Here is a 24,937-nt window from a genome sequence, read left to right as displayed (position 1 = left end):
GCCGACCGGCAAGAGAGGGGGGGGCCCTGCTGGAGTGCTGCTCCCTCTCCCCCCTTAATGCCAGCTGATCCTCTAGGCTGCTTCAGAGAGGATGGAAAGAAGGAAGCCATGCGAGCAGGGAGGGAAAACTGTCCCAGGAGAGGAAGCTGGTGGTCCCAAACCGCCTCTCCCTCCCCCCCCCCCCGGAGCTGGGCAAGGCAAGAAGAGCCTCTCTGTTGTCGTCTCCCAACACAACCGGGATGGCTTCCTCCAGGAGGAGAGAAAGGAAAGTGCCCCTGGGGTGCCCATTGCCCTCCAGTGGCCTCTCGTGAAGGACCAAAGATGGGGCTACCGGTTGAGGAGATGCAGGAAGGGAAGGACAGGTTTGGAAAGTTCTCCCACCCTCAACTGCCTGCAGGCAAACAGGGGCTGGATGTGGAGGAGGAGGAGGAGGCCTTGCGTTGATGTCCATAACCAAGGACTTCTCCACCACCTCCCCTTCGCTGCCCAGAGTGAACAGTTCCCCACAAGCAGGGCTTGGCCCAGGCCCCGCGGGAGGGGACGGGGGAGGACAGGCAAGTGGTTTTGAAGCTGGTTGACTCTGAAGAGGGGGCACAGAAAGTACCAGGTAAAAACAGCATGTTGGCACCCAGATTAAGATCTTTCAGACAAGGCTTTGCATTGCAAGCTGGAGCAACAGCAGGACAGCCCTTGGGGAAAGGAGGAGAACCGGAGGAGAGGTGCCCTACCTGTCCCAAGAAAGGCCAGCAGCAGCAGCAGGCTGAGCGAAGGCAGCATCTTCCTGGCAGCAGCACCACCACTAAGGGCGGAGGCAGCTCTGACGGTCTCCTCCCGGGGAAGGAAGGAAAGCAAAGAAACCACATGGACCTGGCTGGCTCCCGCATCCATTACCGAGCACCATCAAGCACCTCCCGGAGCTATTAGGCCTGGCTGCACTTACAAGCTTGCCTCCACGGGGACCTTGCCAGGCAGGGGGTGGGGAGGATCCATTAGGGATGGGACTCTGCTACCAGACGTGGTGCCTCAAGTGTTGCAATAGGGGAAGCAGAGATCACGGATTGAACACACATATTGAGTTTCTGCTTAGGACTTTTCAAAAACCACAATGGTCCTGGAGGCCATGGCCTCGCCTTGAACGCACCTTAGCACTGGTGTCGCTAGTAAAGAAAGTGTCTCAGCTCAGCAGCTACTCCAGAAGGAGGGAAGCCGCACAGGGAGGCAAGGATTTTCATAACTTGAGAGCCCACTTTGTCAGAAACAATAGATGGGCTTCTCTCCATAAGAGTTTGATTGCCTTTGAAAGGTTCCACGAGGCTCTTGGTTGTTTTCATGACACGGAAGGGGCGGCACTGATCTATGCAGTTGATTCAATCTGTTCAGATCTGAAAGAGTAGCTTCTTACTACATGACAAGGCAGAACCTCTGAAGAGCCCTGCTGGATCAGGCCAAGGGCCCATCTAGTCCAGCTTCCTGTATCTCACAGTGGTCCCACCAGATGCCTCGGGGGGCCCACGAGACAATGAAATATAGCTGTCTCCTGATACCCCTCCCCTGCATCTGGCATTTTGAGGCACCTTCCTTTTAAGCCTGAAGATTATACATCCCCATCATGGCTTGTAACCTGAAGACATGAAGGGAAGGTTAGTTTAAGTATCGGGGCATGGTTGGCTTTTTGGGTGCCTTCTCTGCATCCTTCTTGTATTCCTCATTATACAGTGGTGCTTTGCTAGACGGTTACCCTGCTTGACAACAAATTGCTTTAAGATGTTTTTTTGCGATCACTAGCGATCGTGAAACGATGTTTATATGGGGTTTTTTTACTTGACGATTAATAGTTCCCTGCTTCGGGAACCGTTTCTTTGCTAGACAACAATTAGAAACAGCTGATCGGCAGGTTGCAAAGCGGCTCCCCACTGTTTTCAGGACCGATTCTTCGCTTTACAGGCATCGCAAAATGGCCGCCCTATGGAGGATCTTTGCTGCATGATCAGGTATTTCTCCCATTGGAACGCATTGACCAGTTTTCAGTGCATTTCAATGGGGTTTTTTTGCTTGACGACAATTTTGCTGTACAGCGATTTTGCTGGAACAGATTATCGTCGTCGAGCGGGGCACCACTGTACCGACTTTTCTATAGTGGGTTTTGCTTGCTGGTGTTTCTGGATCCAGTGTGGTAAGCAAGCCAGCAGTGAAAGACTCATGTTTTGAGAGAATCTCCTGTTGCATTGTTCTTGCCAGAATAATCTTACCATCACATATCTCTGAATCAAAAATTAATATATTAACAATGCCTTCTTTTTAACAGGGTGCACCTAACTCTGTGATAGCCAGTGTGGTGTATGTATTGGATAGAGTGTTGGGCTAGAACTCAGACTGGGGTTCAAGTCCTCATAAAGCCACAGAAACTCACTGCAGGCTGGCAGTGGCAAGCTACCCTATAAACAGCTCATGTAGCTCAAAACCCAATTAACAGTAATCATTAGTCAGAACTAACTTGAATCAACACCTAGATTTGCATTTCTTTTTAGAATTGCTTTCCGGGGTGTCAAGCAAATGTTTTTCCCTCTCACTTATGAGAAGCTGGGAATTATTTAGAGGACCTTCTGCCTTAAAAGCATCTTACCCTACCCTTGCAGGTGCATAAAGCCTCATGGAAGTTGTGGAAGTTTCTCCAAAGTCCCTTCCCGGTTTTCATACACTTTACAGCTTCTGCAAGAGCTTGCATTGCTTTCCTTCTCTTCCCTGGAAACTGACTCTTTGGGAGTCATTCCTTTTTTCCTACCCTAAAGAATCTGCCAGGCCATTTGCTTTTGCTCCTAGATGGCCCACTGACTTGTGTAGCTGGCAGGAGAGGTGGGCTTCCTGGCACATGCTCCAAGCAGTTTAAGAAAAGCCAACAGCAGCCACTTCTCATTGTGCCCTGGCGTGCATTCTTTGCTAAAGGCAAGGCCCAGGCAGCTACATCCAAGAGCGACCTTCTCCAAGGGGGGGGGGGGTTCCCATCTCCATCCTGCAGGAGTCAACGTTTCTTCCATCCTCAGTGGCTCAACCCAAAGCTACCATTCCTGTGGCAAAGCATACAGTAGGAGCCCCAGCATTCACACCTACAGAAAGAAGTGCCCTGGCCTCCAGTCTTCCTAGTCTTGTTTCTGCAGGCCCAGACTCCAGGATCTGTTTCTGACGTCTGCAGCATGGCATCACCCACTGTTTCTAGTCTTGAGCAAATCTTTAACTTGCTCTCTGGATGGGCTCTGCCAAGATCTGTCTTGCAAGGTTTACAGCTCTAGGGCCTAGAAAGCCTGTTCTTTGTGCTGCTTCTGCCCCTTCCAGGCCAAGAGGAGTTTTACGTCTCTGATCTGAAGATGGACACTGGCCTGGAGGGACGAGGTTCCTAAAAGTTCCTCTGCACTTTTCAAAGTCCTTCCACCTGGTGGAAAGGTTTGGCACAAAACCCTCATCTGTACAGCCTCAAAAACTGGGCTGTATGCTTTCGGGTGTTCCTAAGTTCATGTGCGTTGCTTGAAGCTAACAGGTGGGCCAGGATTCTCTTGCAGTGAATGCCAATAGGTAGGGAGGGTGAAGGAGGAGAATGTTGAGCCCACCTTGGCTAGGAAGCAGAACAGTTGAGACAAGCCATACTTTCAGCTTCTGTTTCTTGGTCTGCAGAAGGCACCTACCTGTCCAAAGAGCAACCCACTGAAATTCTGAGTCCCTCAGACTGGAACAGCAGCAGAGCCCACCGCTGCCACATGGCTCCGTCACAAATCCTCAGGCAGGATCTTGAACAAAGTGTGTTTTAGTTCCTACTGAGACGACCTCTGCCCCCCAACCACCACAAACCTCTCTGGGATAAGACAGCACCTTCCAAGTATGTCAGGCACTTCCATTGAGGAAGAATGCAAAGCACCTCCAGATTTGTAAAGGAGCTGTGACAGGCCAGCAAACCCTTGTGAGCGTGGGCCTCTGGGCGGACCGGTCAGTAAGAAGGCCTCCCCATTCCCCAGGACCCGCCTCCCATCCTCATTCACCAGCAGCATCCTGGCTAGAGGTTACAGAAGGGCCGTAAACATGACTCTAGAGACAAAAGGCTTCAAAGGAGGGCTTTGTTTTCTCAAAGTTTGTCCAGAGCTCTTGGAAGCTCACACATACCTTGCCCCCCCCCCCTTCCAGTGTTTGCTACCTCTTCAAGTCCTGGTTCCCTGCTTGTGAGGCATCTGACGGGGCCTCCAAGGGCAGGCATGGCGAGAACACACATCTCATTCCCTGAGAACGGGAGGGATTCCCGCATCCCCCACTTCTAGGGACCAACTAGTTCGGAGGGTTGCGTGGTGAAGCCTCTGCGCATTGACCACATAACCTCCTGGGTGTCTTTTTCTGCAGCTTCTTGAAGGGTGGACCAATAAATAAGAAGAGTTCCACTGAGTCTTATCAGGCCTTGTGAGCCCCTGGCCCGGTGTCACAGCCTACAGGGCAACACCAAATGGGCTGGGATGCAGGCCGAGTAAGCCGTGCTGATGACCAGTCCCACTCCCAGAATGCCCAGCCGTGGCACTATCCAAAGCGAAGACGGAAAGTGGCAATCTCCATGGGGTCCAGGTGGACGATGGTGCTGTTGGGAGATGAAGGGGCGAGGGGGTACATCAGCGTCAAGGAGGTGGGCTGTAGGGAGACCAGCTCAAGACCCTGGAACAGGCCACCGAGGGATAGCTAGGAGGCAAGAGAGGAGAGGTAAGGGCAGGAGCCAAGGCCAGCCCACTTGGAAGAGTCCCTGCTCTTCCCGCCCTGCTTCCAGAGAAGAGATTTCACTCCTCAGTTCGCAGAGCAAAGCCAAACAACAGGCTCTGGAAAGCCCCCGACCTAATGCTCACCCCCAATGATCCTCACTCTTGCCCCCTCTCCCACCAGGCAGAGACACCAAGCTTGTTAGACCTACTATGCCCTGGGTGGTTGTGCAGTTGAAGCCCAAGTTCCTGGCTTCCAGGCCGCAGTCAAAGCCCTTGCGGTGCAGAATTAGAGCGCTCTCAGTTGAAGGCAAGGAATCATCCTGGACAAAAAGCAGAGATGTTCCATGGAAGATTATGCACACACCCTCCGCCACAGACAAAGTTTAGGGCTAATAGCATCAGCGGCAGCCAAGAAGGTGATGGATGCCAACAGCGGTCCTCCGAGGACTGGCTTCGTTTGCTCAGCTCCGCTTATGCTGGCACTCACCTCTCCTTGTAATGTGCGCAAGTTGAGAAGGTGGAAGTCGCAGGGTATGGTAGCTGAAAGGGGCACAAACGACCTCAGGGTGGGAGGAGGTGGCTTTTCCTGGGAAACAGGCATCACCAGCACCTCCATGTTTAGGTACATGGAGGTCATGTGGCTCAGCAGAGATGGGAAGCTCACGAGTGGGGTCTCCTGCACCTGCATGGACAAAGAAGGCGACGGAGATGCCCCCAAGGGCCTGTGAGTGGAGGAGGCTGGCCTGGGCTCAGGTACCCCCGAAGACATTCAAGTCTCTCTATGCTAGGGCCCCAATCTATGAGCTGGACTAAAATATATACACACACACAAGGCTGCTGGACCCAGCTATGTCACCACCAGCTAACACACAAGACAGGGCTCAGCGTTACCTCTCGGCTGTCAGCCTTGTTGCTGGAAAAGACCAAGTCTCTAAGCACGGAAGTCAGTTTGGAAAAGAAGCTGGAGCTCTGGGGGGGGGGGAATCAGGGAGAGGGGCAACGAGAATAGCCACATTATCAAAAGGAAAGGTCACCCCCTCAGCCCTGCAGACTGGAGACTCTATGCAAGAGTGCCACTAGCAGGCCTCCCCCTGCCACTGCACAGGGCTTCCACAGCCTGTACAGTGGTGCCTCGCATAACGAGCGCACCGTTTAACGACGGATCCGCATAGCGATGTGTTTTTTGCAATCGCTAATGTGATTGCATTGCAATGTTTAGAAAACAGCTGATCAGCGATTCCAAAATGACCGCCGGATCAGCAAAATGGCCGTCCGCAGCATTTTTGCGCCCTGCCCTCGCTTACCGGGCAGCGAAAATGAGAGCCGGATGGGGGAATCTTCACTTACCAGTGAGTTTTTCCCCCGTAGGAACGCATTAAACAGAGTTCCTATGGGTTTTTTCCCCCCGCATAGCGACAAATCCGGATAGCGACATTAATCCTGGAACAGATTAACGTCGCTATGCGGGGCGCCACTGTATCTCTCTGTCCTGGTTGAAGCTACATGAGGCCTCTCATTTCTGCATAATAACATTTGGTGGCTTCTCTGCCTCCCTCTTGCATCTCCTTTCGTGTTTAAGCTTTCCCTGGACAATCTGTCATTTCCCCCCAATTCTTCCCTCCTGTTGTGGCTGTTCCAGAGAAACACCTTGGGATTTGCTTCATCTCCAACACTCCCATTTGCAAAGAAATCCTGTTCACTGGATGGATTAAATGAGTATTGTCTTCTTAGGTTTTTCCAAAATCGGTAAACAGAGTAAAGAGTAAAGCTATCCTTAATTTCTCCTCCCAACACCTCTATGCAGAAGAGCAGCTGACACTAACTGCGGGGGGGGGGGGAGGCAAAAAGTTCTAAGAAAAAGAAACAAAATCTGGCTCAAGCTGCAGGTTGTAGGAAGAACGAACAGGAGGGCTCTTCGCAGATTCAGGGGACCCTCATCTAGGTCAGGACAGGGATCCTGTGAGAGGAAGCCCATCTTTCAGGCCCCTCAAAGAGGTCTGACCTGCTTCTTCCAGTCTGTTTTGCAAAAGGAATGGGTGCTCTTCCCTTGGGGAGGCTTATGATGGCCAAGAAAAACTGTAAGCAGCCGCCCCCCTTGAGCAACAGGACCGAGACCTGTGGGGAGGAGAGGCCTCCGGTGTGTTGCAGAGGAGCTTCTGTCTGTCCCAAAGAGCTCTGGATCAGGTCAATATTCCTGTTCTTTTGTTTGCTGGATTCCCGTGGGAAGGGAAAGAAACCCGTTGGAGATGTTATGAGGAAGGAACCGTTTCCCACTGGGGGCAGCTGGCCCAGCTTTCGCCCCATCTTTATACCTTGCTAGCAGCGCTATGTCGTTCCAGGAGCAGCCGGAAGCGGTTCCAGGTCCGTTTGTTATCCTTCAGGCCTTGCCCTAGGCCGCGATTATCATCCTGCATGAGACGCCGGTCCAAAATGACCTCCAGCTGGCCTGCAGGGGGAAAGGGAGAGGACATTTCTCACGCAGGATGTCTTCACACGAATCTCAGCCTCTAAAGCCTGCTTGGCACCAAACGGAGGGCGCCCCCCCCTCCGCCCAGAGTACAGTCAGCCAAGGTAGCCAGCACCTCTTCTCCGCACTCCACCTCACCGACGTGGCCCTGTCACACATAAAGGCTCTCTAGTGCCAATTCCCCATCTGGGACATGAACCAGGAAGGTGCCTCGCTTGCCCACGGGGAAGGGGGCCTCAAGACTCCAGCTCGGATGCTCCCCCACCCTCCTGCCAAGTCTAGCCAGCCTGGGTGTCCAGGGGATGGACTCTATTCCAGCTATAAGCGTCCCACTACTTACCACCGCCGAGGCTGGAAACGCCCAAGGCCTGGGCTGTGTGCAGAGTCAAGCGGCTCCGTGCATCTTGGATGTAGGCCATGGTTGGCATGGGATAGAAGTTGGCCTGAAGCGGCAGCTTCTTCAGGTGCTGCCGAGGCTGGATCTGCCAGGACACAGGAATTCTGAGGAGTCCCTGTCGGTCTCGACAGTCGGCTTTTGCCTCCTCTCACCTCTTTTCCAGTCCCCTACCTGGAAGCCATTGAGATCCGTGAAGAAAGCACCCTTGCTCTCGATGTCAGTACTAAACCGCAGAGCCAGCTCTTTGTTGATGTGGTCTCGGATGTCCACCAGGCAGGAGATCTCCAGGGACAGCCCATCGACACCTGGAACCAGACAAACCCCATTGAGGGTTGGAAGGAAAGTCCCTTCCGGCTTCGTGCAAGCACCAGATCCCCCCTCTGCGGAGTACTGTTGGTCTCCAGAGAACCTCACCTGGCACGTTGTGGAGCTGGACCACTTCCTGGACATGCTGGTAATAAACAGCCACCTCTGAGAAGAAAGGTCCTTCTGTCACCCGAATCAAGGGGGGTTCCTTGGGGACATAAGGCTGCAAAGAAGGGGAGCATGAAGGCAGGCAGGCAGGCAGATGCTTTTTGTAGGGGAAAGGAGTTAATTCTGCTAGAGCATTTTTTAACCCACCCACTCTGTTCCAGAGCAGTGCATTTAAAGGAATCATTTAAATAATTTAAATACTCTATAAATACATAATACTGGACATGTCATTACAAAAATGAAAAAGTCGTTAGAAATGTCCTCCAGAAAAGCCGGACCTCAAAACAGAACATTGCTACGAAGCCTTCAAAACCTACATTGCAGATGTCAAACTATTTCAGCTAATCCTGGAAGGCATGAGCTGAAAGAACCACCCAAACACAAGAGAGCGCATGGCGCATCCTGCAGAAGGCTCAACTCCCTTATCCTTGCTCCCAGCCTTCGTCCACTGCAGGAAAGCAACCTCAGCACATCCTCTCCTATGCTGCAGACCAGGAACACTCCGCCTTTCCAGGGCAAGACCATCTGTCCAGAAGATCATCTCCACATCCAAGAACACCACAGCAAAAAGGACAGACAGATGTCTCTACCTGCCTGTCCCTTGAACGGCAGCTACAAAATCAGACCCTGAAGACAGCCAGGGAGACACAAAAAGGCTGTTTTGCTGAACTCAGTGGGAAGGGAAGTCTGAGCATAAAATTGACTCAGGGGCACTATTGCCTCTCCATGTGAGAGATCTACAGGGATGACATCTTTCCCGTGAAAGAGTAATTCCAGAGCCTAAAGAAGGGCTGGGCAACTTCCAAAAGTCACGGCTATAATAGCTGCCCACAGGACGTTTACACATTGGAGATTTACAGCCTTCTCCTCTCCCCTCATATCATCCACATGATCTTCAGAAGCCCTTCAGAGTTGTGACTGGTTGTATCAGCTTAAAAAAAAAAACCCACAAACCTTGTTTATTTAATAATAGAGAGTACTTCTGATCAGTTCCTGTTTTGAAAGGACACAACTGGCCATTTGAATGGACAACTTCACACCCACCCACCCCAAGATTTAGGGGGTTAGTGAGGGTTATGCAGCCTGTAGGCAACACTTCGCCCACTCCTGCCTTGAAGACCAAGCATAGCCACAATGGAAACACGGTCTCGTTGAACTCAAGTCTGTGCGGATCGTCGAGAAAAAAAAGGAAAGGATTTGCCCCTCGGAACAGCAGCTGAGGGAGGACTGCCAATAATATCATTCCCACACCCCTCTGCCAAGCTCAAGTGTTCAGTTGCCAAGGGCCACTCCCCTATATCGGCCTTCCCATCCCCTACCCAACCAGGGCAAGTCTGGGGGGGGGGGCCTACAAAACCCACCCCACCCAGCCTAGCCCTAGCCAAACCTTGGCTTCTCCATCAGGCAGAAAGAGGTAGGCTCCACTTTTGTCCTTCGTGGTCCGGGTCCCATAGACGAGAAACTGGCTACTCAGCTTCTGCTCTTGCTCACCTCCCACGTGAGAAACGCTCTGCCAAAAAGCAAAGGGAGACCAGGTAAGGGTGACTCTTCCTGCCCACCATCCCTCCTGCTCTGCCTCCTGGCATCTCGCTCACCTTGAGCGACCCACTGGGCCCCGAGAAGCACGCCTGCATGTGCTGGTTCTCTAGGCAGAAGTCGTCCGTGGCAGTGGGGATGACTTGCACCGGGAAGGCCTCGTACTTGTGCACAGGAAGGTCACGCCCGTGCAGGAAGAGGCGGACAGAAGACTTGAAGGTATTGTGGCTGTCAAAGGACTTGCTCAGCTGCAGGATGCTAAGGCCCAGCGCTGGCAGACGTAGGATGATGGACACCTGCCGGTCAAAGCAGAGAGAGTGAGGACAGCAGTCTCCATGGATCCGGACCATGCATGGCTGATAGGCCAAAGGGCCATTGACAAGGGGCCTGTCCTAAGCAGGTAAGCAGAGGAGTACCCCTGGAGAATCTATGGAACAGGAATGCATGGATGAGGTTTAGTGAGGCTTTAACAGGGGTCAAGAGGAGAAAGGGATGACAGAGGACGAGATGGTTGGACAGGGTCACCAAAGCGACCAACATGAATTTAACCCAATTCCCGGAGACAGTGGAAGACAGGAGGGCCTGGCGTGCTCTGGTCCATGGGGTCACGAAGAGTCAGACACGACTAAACGACTAAACAACAACAAAAAACAGGGAAGGCAGGTGGCTCCATCCATCGTGGCAATGGGGCAGCTGGACCCACTGCAATCAACCCCGGGGGGAAGACGCAAGGCAGTCTTCTGGCAACTGTGGCAGATGACTTTCAGCGAGTGCACACATTTTTACGACACAAACTGTTGTTGTGCATTGCTCTGATGCAACAGCCTCGCGTGGCTTCCCACAAAAAAAATGCCGCCCCTTCCCTCAGATACAGCCTCCCTGCTACCAGCCTGCCGAAAGCTACCTGGTAGACATCAGGGGCCATGTCCATGGCGGAGCTCCACTGGGCACTCAGCTGCACCGCCAGGGGCTGCCCCTCCTCATCGAGGACGCGAACGCGAGGGGTGTTCACCAGCAGGGTCACCAGGCTCAGCCGTTCTTGTTCCAGAGGGTTGAAGACAACCACAAACCTGCAAGAGTAGGGATGGTATGAACCAGTCAGAAAGCTGGCTGGCCCTTTCAAGCGCCAGCATTCCACGCCTTCTGCCCATCACGCCAAAGTCCAACCTGGAACCACCAACCCACTGGGATTCAAAGGTCCAGGTTCCTCCCGTCCCTCCAGCCTTGGGCTTTCCTTTCCCACCTGGGCGCAGCCTCCAGCTTGATGATGGTTTTCTCTGGCAGAGAATCTTGATTCAAGCGAGTTTCATCCTGGAAGAAAGAAGCTGTTCAGAGCCCCCGAGGGGTCAGGAAGGGCCGGCAAGAGCCTGGTTGAGCCCAAGAAAGCTGTGTCCCCCATACGTGCGGATGCACGCACGCACGGAACCAGTCCCTGGTTCTCTCTCCTTTTCTAGACCAGTTCTTCCGGCCACAAAGGGGAGGGGGGCAGACAGTTGCTCACTGTGGCAAGGAAGGGAGCTGCCAGATCGTAGTGGTAGACCTCCTTGTCCACTAACACCAGGTAATGTGCAGCATTGATGATCACACGCTTGATATTCATCAGAGAATGGAGCAGCCTGGAAGAGGGAGGATAGGAAGGGAAACGGAGCTCAGGGCCTGAGGCACACGGCCTGGCTAGGAAGGGCTCCTTGCTGGCCTCCCCCTTATTCAAGTTATTCCCGGCACACACCTGATGCCGTAGTCCACCACTACTGCCTCTTTGGCCGTGCCTGTGATTGCATCATGATGCTGGAAGAGCCCCAGGTTGCGCCGTGCATCCGTGAGCATGGCGTAGTCTGACAGCGGGTACCGGCTGTCCATGCCTGCATGACGAGCATGACTCAGAGCTAAGCTGTACAAGATCTCAGCACCGCTGGAGTAGAGAAGAAGAGGCAGACGCTGTGAGCCTCCTCTCCCGAGCCGGGCTTAAAGCCTCCTCCCCTTCCCTCTTTGCCTTGGCAGCTGCCCCAGCCCCTCTTCTGGAGGCTACTCACCGGAGATGGGCCTCTAGCACACGGCCCATGCTCTTGTAGAAGGGTCGGGAAGTGTAGTAGCCTGTCCAGTAGTGATCCTCGCGGTCTGCGTAGGAGAAAAAATCCCCACTGACTACTGGGAAGCCAGGCGGGTGCATGCCTGGCACAATGCCCATCTGCTTGTACAGCGCATCAAAGTAATCTGAGAGGGTCCCGAACTGTGCCTGCAGAAGAATGACAAGCGGAGCATCAGAAAGCGCAAAAAGCACACCAGCCGGTGGGAGGAACGGCCGAGCGAAAGGGAGCCCCCCCCAAGGCCCTGGCCTCTACCCTGTGGTGGAGGGAAAGGAGGCTGCTCCTTTTCCTGGAGCAACCTGGCGCTCTTCTCATATTGTGACTAAAACTCCCATCAGCCCCAACTAGGACAGCTGGTTGGATCAGGGTTCTGGGGGGTCGTTGTCTGAAAGGTGTCAGGTTTCTCAGCCCTTCCCTTAACTGGACAGTCTCTTTTCCTTCTCCCCTAAAGCAGCCATCCCAGCCCTCATGCCCGTCCAGGCTCAACCCCACGTCTTCCCCACAGCTAAGCCTAGCCCTACTTGCACGTGGAGCTCCGGGTGGGCGTTCAGGAAGTCAAAGAGGCGCTGGTAGTTGAGGAACTGGGCGTCCCATTCCTGGGGCTTGTCGTAGCGGAAGTCGTCCCCCAGGGGCACCAGCAACACTTTGGTTCGGTAGAGCTTGGATTTCTTCCGGTACTGATCAAGCAAGAGTTGTGCCCTGAAGGAGTCGGAGGGAGAGTCGAATGAGGAGCCCGGAAAGCAGCAGCAGCCGCAGCCGCCGTAGCCACTCCACCAGCCCCTCGAGGGCCACTGCCCGCAACACAGGAGGTGTTGGGAGCCGTCCCAAGAGGCCGGGAATGATGGGTGGGAGGACCGAGCCCAGCCAGGAGAACTCACCGCTCAGCCACGTTGAAGCTGGTGATGGCTTTGGGGGGCACTTTCCAGGGGCAGTTGATGCGGCCGCCCGGCAGGCGCTTGAAGTCAAACTGGCAGCAGATCTTTGGGTCAGGACCGCAGGTATGGGGCACATCGTAACTATAGAAGGGCATCATGTGGCAGAGGATGTCGGTGCTGGAGTCAGGATCTGAGGAGGCCAAAGCCAGCATCGCTCTGTGCTCCTGAAGGGGCCTGGGTCAGCCTCCACCCCCTTCAGAGACAGGTGCCTCAACCAGCCCTTCATCAGCCCTCGGCAGGCCCCACGGCGCCAAAAGACCACAAAAGGGGCCCACGGGGGGGGGGGGGGTCACAAGCCCAGCCAGATCCTGCAGGGAAGGGAGCACCCGCCACACCTCCTGGTCTCTGCACGAAGGCACTGGCCGCCTTCTCTAGGGGCCAGGCCTGGCTGCCCGCGAGAGCCGTGCCAGGCAACGCAGGGCAAAGAACTGACGCCAAAGCCTCCCCCAACCCCCCCCGCCTCTATCCCCATCTCACCCCAGCTCTGCCTCCACATGAACTCCAAGTTCTGAGTCGCTGCAAAGTGCTTCTTGATGGCATAGTGAATCCGCTGGATGAGCATGCTGGTCAGGTTGGCGCGGCGCAGAAGATAAGGCATGGTGGCACTGTGGCCAAAGGGATCCACGGCCCAGCCAGAGCGTGGCGTCACCCCTGGGGAACCAGGAATAAAGAGGGATAGAACTTCTTGGAGCAATTCCAGCATTTGCTACCTCCTTTACCTCCTCCCCAAGCCGGCCACAAAAAGTCTTATTCTGTGCACAGGAGCCAACGAGGAAGGCCCCCACCCACTGGTCTACTCTCTGAAGGGTAACAAGAGGCCACAGCCATTCTTCCAAAATCCTGACTCTTCCTGGGAGGGATTACATCACTGGCCTGCCTGCCTTCCTATGCTGGACATGGCAAAGGGAGTTTGGCAGAGAAGCCAGCCCTGTTCCTGCCAGCCTCTTCTCGTAGCTCGACAACATGACCAAAACCCTTGGCTGGAAATGGAAGAAGGCTTTACGTTTTTTAAAAATTAAGTTATCTATAATAACACTTGGTTAAGGAGACGCTGTGAATGGCCCTTCCCATCCTCATCTCTTTCAGTTCTGTTATTTGCAGGCAAGTGTTGTATTTTGGAAACTGCTGAGCAAAACAAGACAGTAAATGAAATGTGTGAATTTCAGACTGCAGAGCAGAAAATCCAGAGCCCGCCCCCTACTTTTCTTCAGCCATTCTGCAATTACTTGAGGTCTCCAGAACACTGCTATGTGTAACTCGACACCTGCGCGTCTACCGGTGACTCATCAAGGAGGCCGGCGCCATCTTGGGGAGGAGTCACTTAAAGGTCTAGCCAGTCTTCAGGCCTCCTTGTTTCTCCCTTACCCTCACCCGAGTCCCATGTTTTCACCATCAGGATGCAGAGGTCTGGCGAACTCAGTGCTTGCACGCTATGTTGGGATTGTATCTGGTCCTATCAAGGGAAGGATGGGAAATCTCCAGAGGACCAAGGACCACACAGGGCCATCCTTGGCCCTCCGAGGACTCTGCATGTGGTCGCCATGCCCCAATCACCCCAAATTAGTTTTTTTGGGGGGGGATTAATGGAGGAGGGGATTACTGAAAAAGCTTCTTCAGGCTCTCCCCATATTAAAACACTGCTTGCCTATGGATTTCCCTTTTCTTCTGATGGGCCAATACGGCTCTCTCTGTTTCTGTGTAAATGGAAGTCAAAGAGGCGCTGGTAGTTGAGGAACTGGGCGTCCCACTCCTGGGGCTTGTCTGCAGTCTCGCCGGACATCTTAGAAATGCCAGCCTAAGAGCCCACGTGGGGCAAAGCTGTGGGCAGGATCTGTCTGGCTGGGCCGGAAGCAGACAGACATCACATCTCCTATTAATCCAGGCTCCAGCCGCAGCCAGTCACAGCAGCCTCTGATCGTGCACCCCTAATTTCCCTCTCACTGAATGGGTGGGGTGGGGCAGGAATTCAAAGTGGAATCCCACAGTGCCTATAACCTCTCCATCCCTCTGACACGGCATAGGATGCAGTACAACTTATTGCCAAATCAATAGACACCACAAGCGGGACACCATGCCCAGAGAACGAGACCACGGCTTGACCACGGCGTGCGTGGCAGAGGGCTGCGCCTCATTCAGAGCTCACAGCAGGTTAGGGAGTAGGGAGAGAGGAAGTGCCCTACACAACAGACTAGAAAGCCCAGGAAACTATACAAATAAAAACACTGCTGTGCCTAGAAACCCCTCGTCTGGCCCTGGGATTCCAGACACAATCAACCAGCAGCATATTGCCTCCTCTCCTACAAGCAGGAGGGCTAAAATAATCCTTCTGTCCCAAAAGGAAGAGGGGGCAAACCTGCCACAGCTCAGAAAGGCAACCGTCTCCCATGTTTTCCCTCTCTGTTCCTCTGCATACTCCCCCACACCCACCCATGGATGGTCCTATCAGGGGGCTTTGTCCCTACTGGCAAAGACCGGGCCCTTCTCTCAAGCCACTCCTCTTCCTTGCCAACCTGTCCTCCCCCCGAAAACCTTGGCCTTGCAGGATCAGGAGGGGATAAGCCCCAATGCAGGAGTGCTGGGTGGGAGGGGGGATTCTCTCTCTCTAATCATGGAATAATGGAGTTGGAAGGAACTTATAAGGCCATAAACCCCAACCCCCCCTGCTCAATGCACGAAAACAAATCGAAGCAGACCTGACAGAGGGTTGTCCAATTTTCTTTTGAATACCTCCAATATTGGAGCACTCCCCACTTCTCGTGGTCACTGGTTCCACCGTCGTACTGCTCTAACTGTTAGGATGTTTTTCCTGATATTCAACCGAAATCTGGCTTCCTGTAGCTTACGTCCATTATTACGTGTCCTGCACTCTGGGATGATCAAGAACAGATCCTGGCCTCCTTCTGCATACCCGGTCCAAGTTTTGCTTTGCCTCCCACTGTGACATCAGTGGGGGGGGGGTTGAGAAGCTCTGAGGCCGCAACCTATCTCCTTTTCCCTCCCTTGGGTTCCTTGGGTAGGGAAGCAGTCCGGGGGGGGGGGGGAAGGCAAAATTGGGATAGATGCTGCTCTGAAAACATACAAGCAGGCAATCTGGGGGGCCGGGGGGCAATGGGAAGACAGGAAGGTGCCTTCCATGGAATCACACCCGTGGTCTATAAAGCTAGTAATCCAAACTCTGATGGGCAGCAGCAAAAGCGCGCCAAGGTTTTCTGGCAGAACTATTTTGTTATTGCAGCTGGAGAAACTGGTGGGGAGGAAGCCTGGGGTGGCAAGTGTTTGGGGGCAAGGGATACGAGCAGCCCTTGCAGCAGGCCTGAGCAACGTGTGGCCTTCCAATGTGCTGGACTACAACTCCCAACACTCTCCACCACTGGCCAGGGCTGGTGGGAGGTGTAGTACAACAACGATGAACTCCCACCACTGCCTTACAGGAGGGAGTGGCCCCCAGACTGGAAACAATAGAGATGGCCCATATTTAGAACCCGCTCCTTCTAGGTTTGCTGTGAAGGAGGTCGTACTCCATCCAATGGGATGTATTCCACGAAAGCCAATTGCCATCTATTGTCACTGGAGAGAAAGTTCCATGGAACACACGGCGTTTTAATTAAGAATCCGGTTAGAGGCAATTACTCATTTCGCCTTGGGGAAAAACAATACTGAAAAGTTCCTGAAGAAATTAACGTATCTCATTCGCACAAAATGAGATACAAGCGCGGGAATTTCGGATTTTCAAAAACTTAACAGACAGTGGCTTGTGGCCATTAAAGCCAATCTCCAAAATCGTCTCGGTTCTGTAGGGCAAATGTTTCCATCACTGTAACCCGCCTTTTTCGATATACACCGGGGAGCCTGCTCTTTAAGGCTCTGCGAAACGGAGATGTCTTGAGACTCAAAATCAAGTCCAGTCTGGTTCAATCAAAACTATTTCCTTCAGCCTCACCAGTGCTTCTTCTGCCTGGTCAAGTCACATCACAGCTGCTACCCTCTACTTGACTAAGGCCAAGGGACTCACCAATATTCTTCTCCAGCCACTGGTGACCCTCAATGAGCTGGTCAATCATGGCGAAGTAGTGGGAGTTCGCTTCATCTGGCATCACCCAGCCTCCTGTTGCCATTTCCAGCTGCCCGTTGCCTACAAGCCTAGGGACAGGAGGCAAATGTCAGGAACGGTAAAGCAAGGGTCATTTATTTTCACGTATAGCTCTCTGTACTATTAATTTATTAACTGGATGCTTTATTTTAAAAAGTTATCTCGGGTCCCAAAATATTATAACATTGGCTAGCATTTTTTTAAAAAAAAACAACAACCCAACATGTGACTCTTTGGAAATCCTGAGACCCAAACTCAAAACATGAGTACCAGCGTTGAATAATACACAAATAACAGGAGTTAAAAACAAGCAAGTGGCAGGACATGTGCTCAGAAACTTCAGCAGGTCTGAAATGGCAGGCTGGATTGTTAACTGGAGATGGTTACAGGGCTAACTCCCCTGTCACAACAGCTCCGCTGGTTGCCTGCGTGTTTTGGGGGCACAATTCAGCACGTGGGGTTTGACCTATAAAACCCTAAATGATTTATTTGGGTCCAAGTTATCTGAAAGGCTGTATTTCTCTTTAAGAGCCGGCTTGGGTTTTTAAATAATTTATTTTATTTTATTTATTTTATTTATATCCCGCCCATCTGGTCTGGTCGACCACTCTGGGCGGCTTCCAATAAGGTGTATAATGAAGGAGGCCTTTCTTTCTGTTAGGAATGTTTGGTGAGGACATAAGAGAGAGTCTTCTCTGTTGCTGCTCTCAAGCTATGGAACTCCCTCCCACAGAAGCTCATGTTGGCACCCTCTTCGCTGTCCTTCTGCAAGCAGACAAAGGCCTTTCTGTTCAGGTAGGCTTCTTCTCAGTAATTGGCTGCCTAAGGGGAAATGGAGGAATGCTGTTTGTTTTTTCTCCATCCAGTCTTTATATGTGTTTTAATACTGTAAGTCACCCTGAGCCTTCTTGAGCAGAAAGGCCATGCATGCATGCATGCATGTATGTGTGTGTGTGTGTGTGTGTGTGTGTGTATGAATGAATGAATGAATGAATGAATATTATAGGAACTAAAATATACACAATGTAAACACTGCAATATCTTCAAGAGATAAAGTACATAAATAAAAACAGCTCTTAAAAGATCTGGCATAATTTTTTTTTCCCAAAAAAAATCCCCACTCAAGCAACAAAACAAGATTTGGCATCAAGGAAGCTTTTCTAATGACATGCCATAATTTGCGGAGCCACCAGTGAGAAGGCCTCTCATGGCTACCCTTCACACTTCAGATTGAGGAAGGCAGGCATATGACTTCAAGGCCGATTTCAAGCATAAAAGGGCAGTCCATGAAATGCTGAAATCTCACGTCATGCGGAGGTCAATGTTAGCAATGGATACTCCGTTTCCTACCCCAGCAATATGTACTTTCTACCCCTTCTATAGAGTTTGAATTCAGAAATGACCAATTCTTACTGTCTTTTGTCCATTTCACTAGAAATGTCTCTTCCTTTCTCTCATCTTCTGCATTTAAAAGTCTAAAATTTCAGGGCCTCCACCTTTGCTCAGAGACTTCTAACGCTAACAACATACCAATGTGAACAGTGTGGAAGCAAAGCTTTCCTGCCGATGCCTGTTCAAACGCCTTTATTTCTTTCACAGGGGAGTTCAACAAATGTATAAGTTCTTCTAGGATTACTACCATCTTTGAAAGGCAAGTAATTTTTTTCTTGACAGCTTTCTCTTTAAAAAGCAGGAGGCCAGGATGCATGGCCTCATTGCGGAAATTCTGCTATACAGTTCTGATGTCCTTGGCATCTTCACACAGGTAACAGCACAAGGCATGGAGCCCCCCCCCCAAAAAAAAATTACCTGCGCACAGCAGCCCGTTTCTGGGCACTGATGTTGTCCCACCACTTAGAGAAGAAGGAGATTTCAGACCAGATGAAACGCCGCCGTGGGTCCTCCTGCAGCTTCACCACCATGCTGTTCAAGATGTGCTGTGTCTGGTCAAAGTAATATTTGTCAAATGTCTTGATCCAGCCTAGAGGAGTGTGCAGAAAAACAAGCATTACTGCTGGCTGAATCCAGTGACCGACTGCTGTCTAAGAGCTCAAGCTCATGATGCTTTTAGCTCTGCATCCTCAAGGGGTCAGGTTTCTCTCAGAAAAATATTTTCTGGCGTTGACAACGGGCTCTTCTCAATGTAAAGGATAATTCAACAAATATACAGTATACCATATCCAAACCTGTGGCCTAGATACTGTGCTACCAATGTGTCAAACAAGTGGATTGTAATTCACAAAAACTCTTTCTGAAGTTATGTTTTTAATCTTTAAAGTACTACTTTTTGTTTGGGTTCTTTCTTTCTTTTTGGCTTAAATGTATTAACATGGCTACCTCTCTAAAAGATGTCAGCGCTGACAGCAAGGACGATTCATTCAGCATGATCGCTCACCTCAGTCTTTTCCTTTTAATCTACCAATGACATTTCAGCAACAACTCCAATTAGATAGTAAAATTAACATACAGAATCAGAAATGATTCTAGCATCTGGAACTCAAGGAAAGCCACTGTGATCCTTGACGACTCATTTCTCTTGTTAAATACAATTCAAAAATAAACTCTCGTGCAATTCATACGAAGTATTGTTCTGAAGGTATTCTTGTACTGAGGCTATGATTGCCTTGTAAGGAACTTACACTGATTCCCATATGTTCAAGAAATATTGCAGGCACAAAGCATAGTTTTGTGAATGCTTGGAAAAATAACCAAGCCTCTACTGCACACCATCGCAAGAACAACTGAGCCCCCACGCTTCCTGAATCAAGGCGCCTGGGCTCCGCAGCACTATCAGCTTTTCTTTAATATTAGTTTCAAGGGGAGGTCCTGGAGACCAAGGCATGATGAGCTGTCAACTGTGTTCCAAAATAGACAACCTCTGAGATTACCCTTCCAATCAAAGCTTGGTTCTGAGAACCTCCTCTTGGCACCAACATTTAAAAAAAAAACATACACACACAGAGAGAGATTGGAAGCAATGCTTCTCTTTTCTCACTGCAGAAACCCTTCAGGTCTGTGTTTCTCCTTCAGGGACTGGGCATCATCATGGAAGTAGCTGAGAGGGTAGCACTTTGCTTCCTGCTGCAGGCCACAGGCATCAGGCAAGCTTGAACAAAAGGGCTGCCTCAGCAGACTTTAGACTTCTACATTATTTATTTTATTAGATTTATACCCCGCCCATCTAGACCAAAGGTCTACTCTTGGGGCACAGCCCCAGTTTTCCTGCCCCAGTTACAGCCCTGCCTTTCAGCTATAAGAGTTCCATACTTTCACTTCCAATCAGAAGACCGAGAACGAACAAATTCTAATTTTACAAATTCTACAAATTTTTAAATTTCGACAAATCCAAGGAGGACAGGGGCACTCGAAAGCAAACACCATCAGTATAAACACAATGCCTTTTTAAGCGGACAAACTGATACTTTTGTGCCGGTGGGAAGTTAACTGCTGTCGTAACATTTTTAAACAAGTGCAGAACTGCTTAGAAAATAAGTTGCCATAGTGAAAGTGTCAAAGAGCATTAAAGCAAAGCACTGAACCAACAGAACAACAGACTAATCTGACCACTCAGTTGTGACAGTTCAAACTGAGTTACTGTAACAGGTTAGCAGCCAATTTGCCTCATTAGTCTTGTGTTTTACCTTTGCACATGATTAATTTATAAAAGTTTGTGGTCACATGGAACAAAAGTCAACATCTTCTTGAATAACTGTAAACAATGCTGTGTTGGCACATCCATTTTTTAAAATAATGGTGCTGACATCACCAACTTGACTCTCCTCCATCTATCCAATGTTTAAAAAGCCCTTGTTTGCCTCAATCAGCAGTACAACAGATTGTTTCTCATTCTTCATATATGGTTTTCATATGACAACAGTAACATTCCCTCCTTCTTCTAAAATCAATTGCTAGAGACTTTTCTCTATTGCTGGAGATCTGAGATATTTTCATGAAGAGTTCCATATTTTGTGGTATCTGCTTGATCCTTTTTAGTATTTGTATACAGTTTCTAGCTTGAAATATTGTCTTTTAATGATGAATGAATAAATGAATGAATAATAATGAATGAATGAATGAATGAATAAAGGATAGCACTATTAGTCAAGAAAATTATAGGATGACAGCGGGCTTGGTGCCTTCTATAAAGTACCAGCTGTTGTTGGTCTGCTCTTCCTCCCATTTCTCTCTCTCTCTCTCTTTCTCACTCTCTCTTTTATAGCAAGTGGTTTCGTTCCATGGATGATCCATAGATGCTACCGAGCATCTCAGCCCTATGGCCCTATGGCCCTTCCTTCCTTGTTGTTGGAAGTGCCGAGCTTTTGATTCCAAATGTTTGTAGCTGCTCACATTTGTTTGCTCTGGAGGGAGCTTCCTGGTGCAGTGGTTAAACTGCTGTACTGCAGCCAAGACTGTGCTCATGACCTGGGGTTCAATCCCAGGTAGCTGTCTATGACCCATCCTTTCGAGGTTAGTAAAATGAGTACTCACCTCATTGAGGGGGGGAGGGGGTAAATGTATAACTTGTAAACTGTCCACAGGGTCCTGTAAGCATTATGGGCTAGTATATAAGCAGAACACTTTGCTTTGCTATTTGCTCTGGTGAAAGCCCTGGAATGTCCCTCTTGTACAGAATACACTGAGGTCTTTTGCCAGCTATCTGTCTCTTCCTCATGTACGCAGTGAGTGCGCTCTGAGCTTCTCTGTTCTGATACCTTCCCTGTACGGGGGCACCATTCACAAGTGACTGTCCAACAGCCGGCACTTAAAACTGTTCGATAGTATTCCTGGCTGCGGTCTGATCCTGTAGCCATTATGCATCTTCCTGGCTTTGGTGCTCCTGCAAACTACCCAAGCTGTCAAGACAGACGTGGCACAGCTACGCCTCGACTGAGAAGTGGGTTGGAGGGAAGGCGAACCATCCGGGCCACCAGCCTCTGATGTGCTTACCTGGGTCATTGTGAGAATGTGGCACCACAAATACTTGCAGTACTTCTGTGTCCCATTCGTGGGGCTCATAGCTGATATCAAAGCCTTGCTTCCACACCCCACCGTCCTGGTTGTCATAGGGGAGCAACGCGGACACTGCCAACATCTGGGAAAGGAAGATTGAGCAGGATAAATGGTCCCTTCATACCTGCATCTGGCTTTTCTCTGCCACTGCCAACTCGCCGCAGGGGAAATCCCAGCTAGGACCCTCACTCCCACCCCGCCATCAGATTCTGGGCCTCTCCTCTCCTGCCTTAACTGCTGGCTGCCCTCATCATCAAAAGCACCGCTCAGCTTGCAACCCACCTCTTCCATTCTACCCCCTCTCACTTTTTGCCCTCCCCCCCCCCGCACTCCCCTTACCTGCAGATCTGCTTTCTGGTTACTGGGCTTGAGTGCAAACTGACAGTCCTGAGAGGCGACAGAGAAGAAGCTGGGCCGGTTCTCCGCGGGCAGCACCCAGGAGCCGTTGGGCAGGCGGAGGGGCAACACCGCCGCCTGGCCGCCTTCCGCGGCTGCGTTGGCCGTCAGCTCCAGCACAGAATCCTTAATGTGGCTGATGATTTCATGGTTCTCTTCCAGAAGTTGCTCCAATTGTTCAATTCGGTTCTGGAGCACGGAGATCTGGCTCTGTTGGAAGGGAGATGAGGAGGGGCATATTCGGGGGGGGGGGGGAGGAGAGATTAGACCGCTAGTGGGTCTGTTGCCTCCATGGCCCACTAGGCGGGCAGGTAGCTAGGCAGGTTGCACAGGAGGGAAGGAAGAAGGCCCAGCTTGGCCTGAAAGGGGCAAGGATGCTCAGCCTGGAGGGGAGCTGAGGCCCTCCGGGGGATGGGGGGGAGGAAGGGGCTGCCTAGTCCCAGCCGGGCAGGAGATCAGATGGATGCTCGCCCAGGTGCCCCAGGCCTGCCTGCCTGCCGGACTCACCCGGGGGAAGCTGGCGCCGTTCTGGTGGCGGGCCGGGTCGTGCTGGACGCGGTCCAGCATCAGGTAGAGGGAGAAGACGGCCACGCAGAAGATCGCCGCCCCGCACACCGTCACCTGCTTCTTCAGCTTCATCCCGCGGGCGGGCGCCGCAGCGGAAAGAAGGAAGGAAAGAAGGAAGGAAGGAGGGAGGGAGCCGCGGGCCGCCTCCCCCCTCGCCCTCACCGCGGGGGCGGCACGGGGAAATCTAATGACCCCCCCCCCCTAAGGACGGAGGGCAGGCGGAAGGAAAGCCACCGGGCCCTTCTGGGCCAGGCCCTGCTCTGCCTGGCACGGCCCGCTCGCCCGCCCGCCCGCCTCCGAGCTTGCAACCGGGAGCTCGGGAGGGTGCGTGGGGGGGGGGGGTGACAGCCACGGGGGGGGGGCTGGCTGGCTGGCCTCGCCTATTGAGCGCCGCCTCCGCCTCCGCCGCCCCCTCTGCCCCCAGCCCCCGGTCTCCGCCCCCGCCGCATCCTCTCCGCCTGCCTGCTAAGGCTGCCCGGCGGGAGCGGGGAGGGGGCGGAGGGGGGGGCAGTCGGGCCACAGGAAGGGCTCCGGCCGAAGCCCCGCTGGCGTGCGCGGTCGGCGGCCTCTTTCCCTTCCCGGGCCCGGCCCTGGCGCGCCTCCTTCCTTCCTTCCTTCCTTCCTTCCTTCTGGGGCAGAGCTCTCCGGCGAGGGGCGTCTGCGCTCCCTCCCCTGGCTCGGCGGCGCAGGAGGAGGAGGAGAGGAAGCCGCCGAGGAGGCCCCTCCGTCCGTCCGTCCCTCCGTCCCCCCCTCGCTCCGGGAGCCCCCGCGGCGCCCGAGGAAGCCCCGGCCCTGCTTGCAGCGCAGCTGCAGAAAGCAAGCGCTCGGCCTCGACTGACTGCGCGCGGGGGGTGGGCCGGCCGGAGAGGGAGCCCTTCGCCTTCGGAGCCGGAGAGGCCTCCCCGAGGGCGCCGGAGCCGCAGGAATCCCACGCTCAGGCCGGACGGGCGGGAGGCGCTGGTCGGTGCTCCGGGGGGGGGGGAAGAGGAGCCGCGGCGGGCGAGGAAACAGCGACCGCAGCGCCCCCCCCCCCCCGCTCCCTCCTCCTCCTCCTCCAGGCCCAGCCTGCCACCCCACCCCACCCCCGCAAAAAGGGGGGGGGAATTGCGACCACCACCGGCATGCCCGGCCCCGCCCCCGTGTTCAAACCGGCCGAGACCTCCCCCAAAAGCACCCGGGGCCCCCGCATCATCCTCCGAGCAGCGCGGCGGGAGTCACCTCCAAGGCTCCCCCCTTTGGGACAATCGGAAAAAGAAGCACCGAGAGCAGCAGCAGCAGCAGCAAAAGCGAATACGATTCAGTCATCTGACGGTTCAGAAATGGTCTTGTTTCGGAAACCGGCCACTTTTAAGCAGCCCTTCGACGGCTGTCCCAGCAGGAAAGCAGCCTTTCCAACATTTGGGAACCCGTGGCTTACACATACCGTAACTCAACTTTTGTCTCTTTACAAGTTAATGAAGGACTTCTTGGCTTTTAAAAACAAACAACCACGTAGCCACGATCTTCCTGGTGGTTTAGAATCTGCCTTCCGGTGGCCTTCATAGACCGAGTTGGTAGGAGGGCAACCCCAGGAGCTTGCCAGGTTGCCTCCAGTGTTAAATCCCCTCCCCGCCAAAAAATCCGGCTTTTCTGAAGAGACCTACTGGGATGAAATATTTGTCACTTTCCTCACTTGTTAATGAATGTCTTGTACAGAATCAGTTTTGTCTAGTTCTAACCTTTTCTCTGTTCTGCCCCGGAGGTTGATTTGTGAGATTGCACCTATTGCCATTCTTCAGGACTTTCCCGGCACTAGAAAGGCCGTCCTGTGAGCTCCTTGCACTGCCCAGGTACCGCCGGTGGCAAGGTGAGGATTGTGGCCATGCGTCTGGCCTCTTCCCAAACTGTCACTGGTCTCGGCATCTCCCAGGGCCAAGGGCGGCCTCACCCCCTTCTTCCAAGTCGCCCTCCCACCTGCCTGCCCTTTTTGGAGGACATTTACCTCCCACCCCCCACCCCAATGCAAGGCGAGAATCTAACGTGATTTCAAGAGATGGCTTGCAGTGCTTCCAACAGAGGAGACCCTTTACCCAGTCTTTGAGGAAACTTGGTGTCCAACCCACTTGGGTATACCTTGCCCAGTGAGGTCTCCGTGGGACCCCCTTGCCCGAGGTCAGGTGGGGACAAGGATTTCCAAACAAGCCACTAGAATTTCCAAGTCACTCCTGGGGGCTGTTGCCTCTGATCCTGAGGCTCAGGAATCCCCTTCAGGTTT

The 24,937-nt window shown here is 52.5% G+C and overlaps 1 protein-coding gene across 3 annotated transcripts; it reads right to left on the bottom strand.

Moving 5' to 3' along the window:
- Positions 1-4,089: 4,089 nt before the first annotated feature.
- Positions 4,090-22,860, bottom strand: MAN2A2 (mannosidase alpha class 2A member 2). 3 transcript variants are annotated; one of them, XM_020803791.3, is made up of 23 exons: positions 22,624-22,856; positions 22,060-22,326; positions 21,658-21,802; positions 18,520-18,691; positions 16,633-16,760; positions 13,098-13,271; positions 12,564-12,750; positions 12,207-12,384; positions 11,632-11,834; positions 11,328-11,510; positions 11,100-11,214; positions 10,842-10,909; positions 10,503-10,668; positions 9,658-9,894; positions 9,450-9,572; positions 8,003-8,117; positions 7,760-7,893; positions 7,532-7,673; positions 7,037-7,170; positions 5,616-5,693; positions 5,212-5,406; positions 4,934-5,044; positions 4,090-4,707 (listed from the first exon to the last, which is right to left on the bottom strand). In XM_020803791.3, the coding sequence occupies exons 1-23, from the start codon at positions 22,753-22,755 to the stop codon at positions 4,552-4,554; spliced, it is 3,543 nt and encodes a 1,180-aa protein (XP_020659450.3). In that variant the 5' UTR covers positions 22,756-22,856; the 3' UTR covers positions 4,090-4,551. The 3 variants fall into 3 exon arrangements, with proteins under 3 accessions (XP_020659450.3, XP_020659447.3, XP_078237241.1); XM_020803788.3 differs by lacking the exon at positions 5,616-5,693 and having other exon boundaries at positions 22,624-22,860; XM_078381115.1 differs by lacking the exon at positions 5,616-5,693 and having other exon boundaries at positions 4,090-4,609; positions 22,624-22,857.
- Positions 22,861-24,937: the final 2,077 nt, after the last annotated feature.

The sequence above is a fragment of the Pogona vitticeps genome, chromosome 12, assembly GCF_051106095.1.
Source record: "Pogona vitticeps strain Pit_001003342236 chromosome 12, PviZW2.1, whole genome shotgun sequence".
NCBI lineage: Eukaryota > Metazoa > Chordata > Lepidosauria > Squamata > Agamidae > Pogona > Pogona vitticeps.
This window is presented reverse-complemented; position numbering and strand designations above follow the sequence as displayed.

Excerpts from the sequence above, each read along its gene's own strand:
- MAN2A2 (XM_020803791.3), bottom strand. The coding sequence starts at position 22,755 with ATGAAGCTGAAGAAGCAGGTGACGGTGTGCGGGGCGGCGATCTTCTGC. Across the intron at positions 7,674-7,759 it reads CGGATCTCAATGGCTTCCAG|ATCCAGCCTCGGCAGCACCT; the intron begins GTAGGGGACTGG and ends GTGTCCTGGCAG. Across the intron at positions 5,407-5,615 it reads ACAAGGCTGACAGCCGAGAG|GTGCAGGAGACCCCACTCGT; the intron begins GTAACGCTGAGC and ends TTGTCCATGCAG.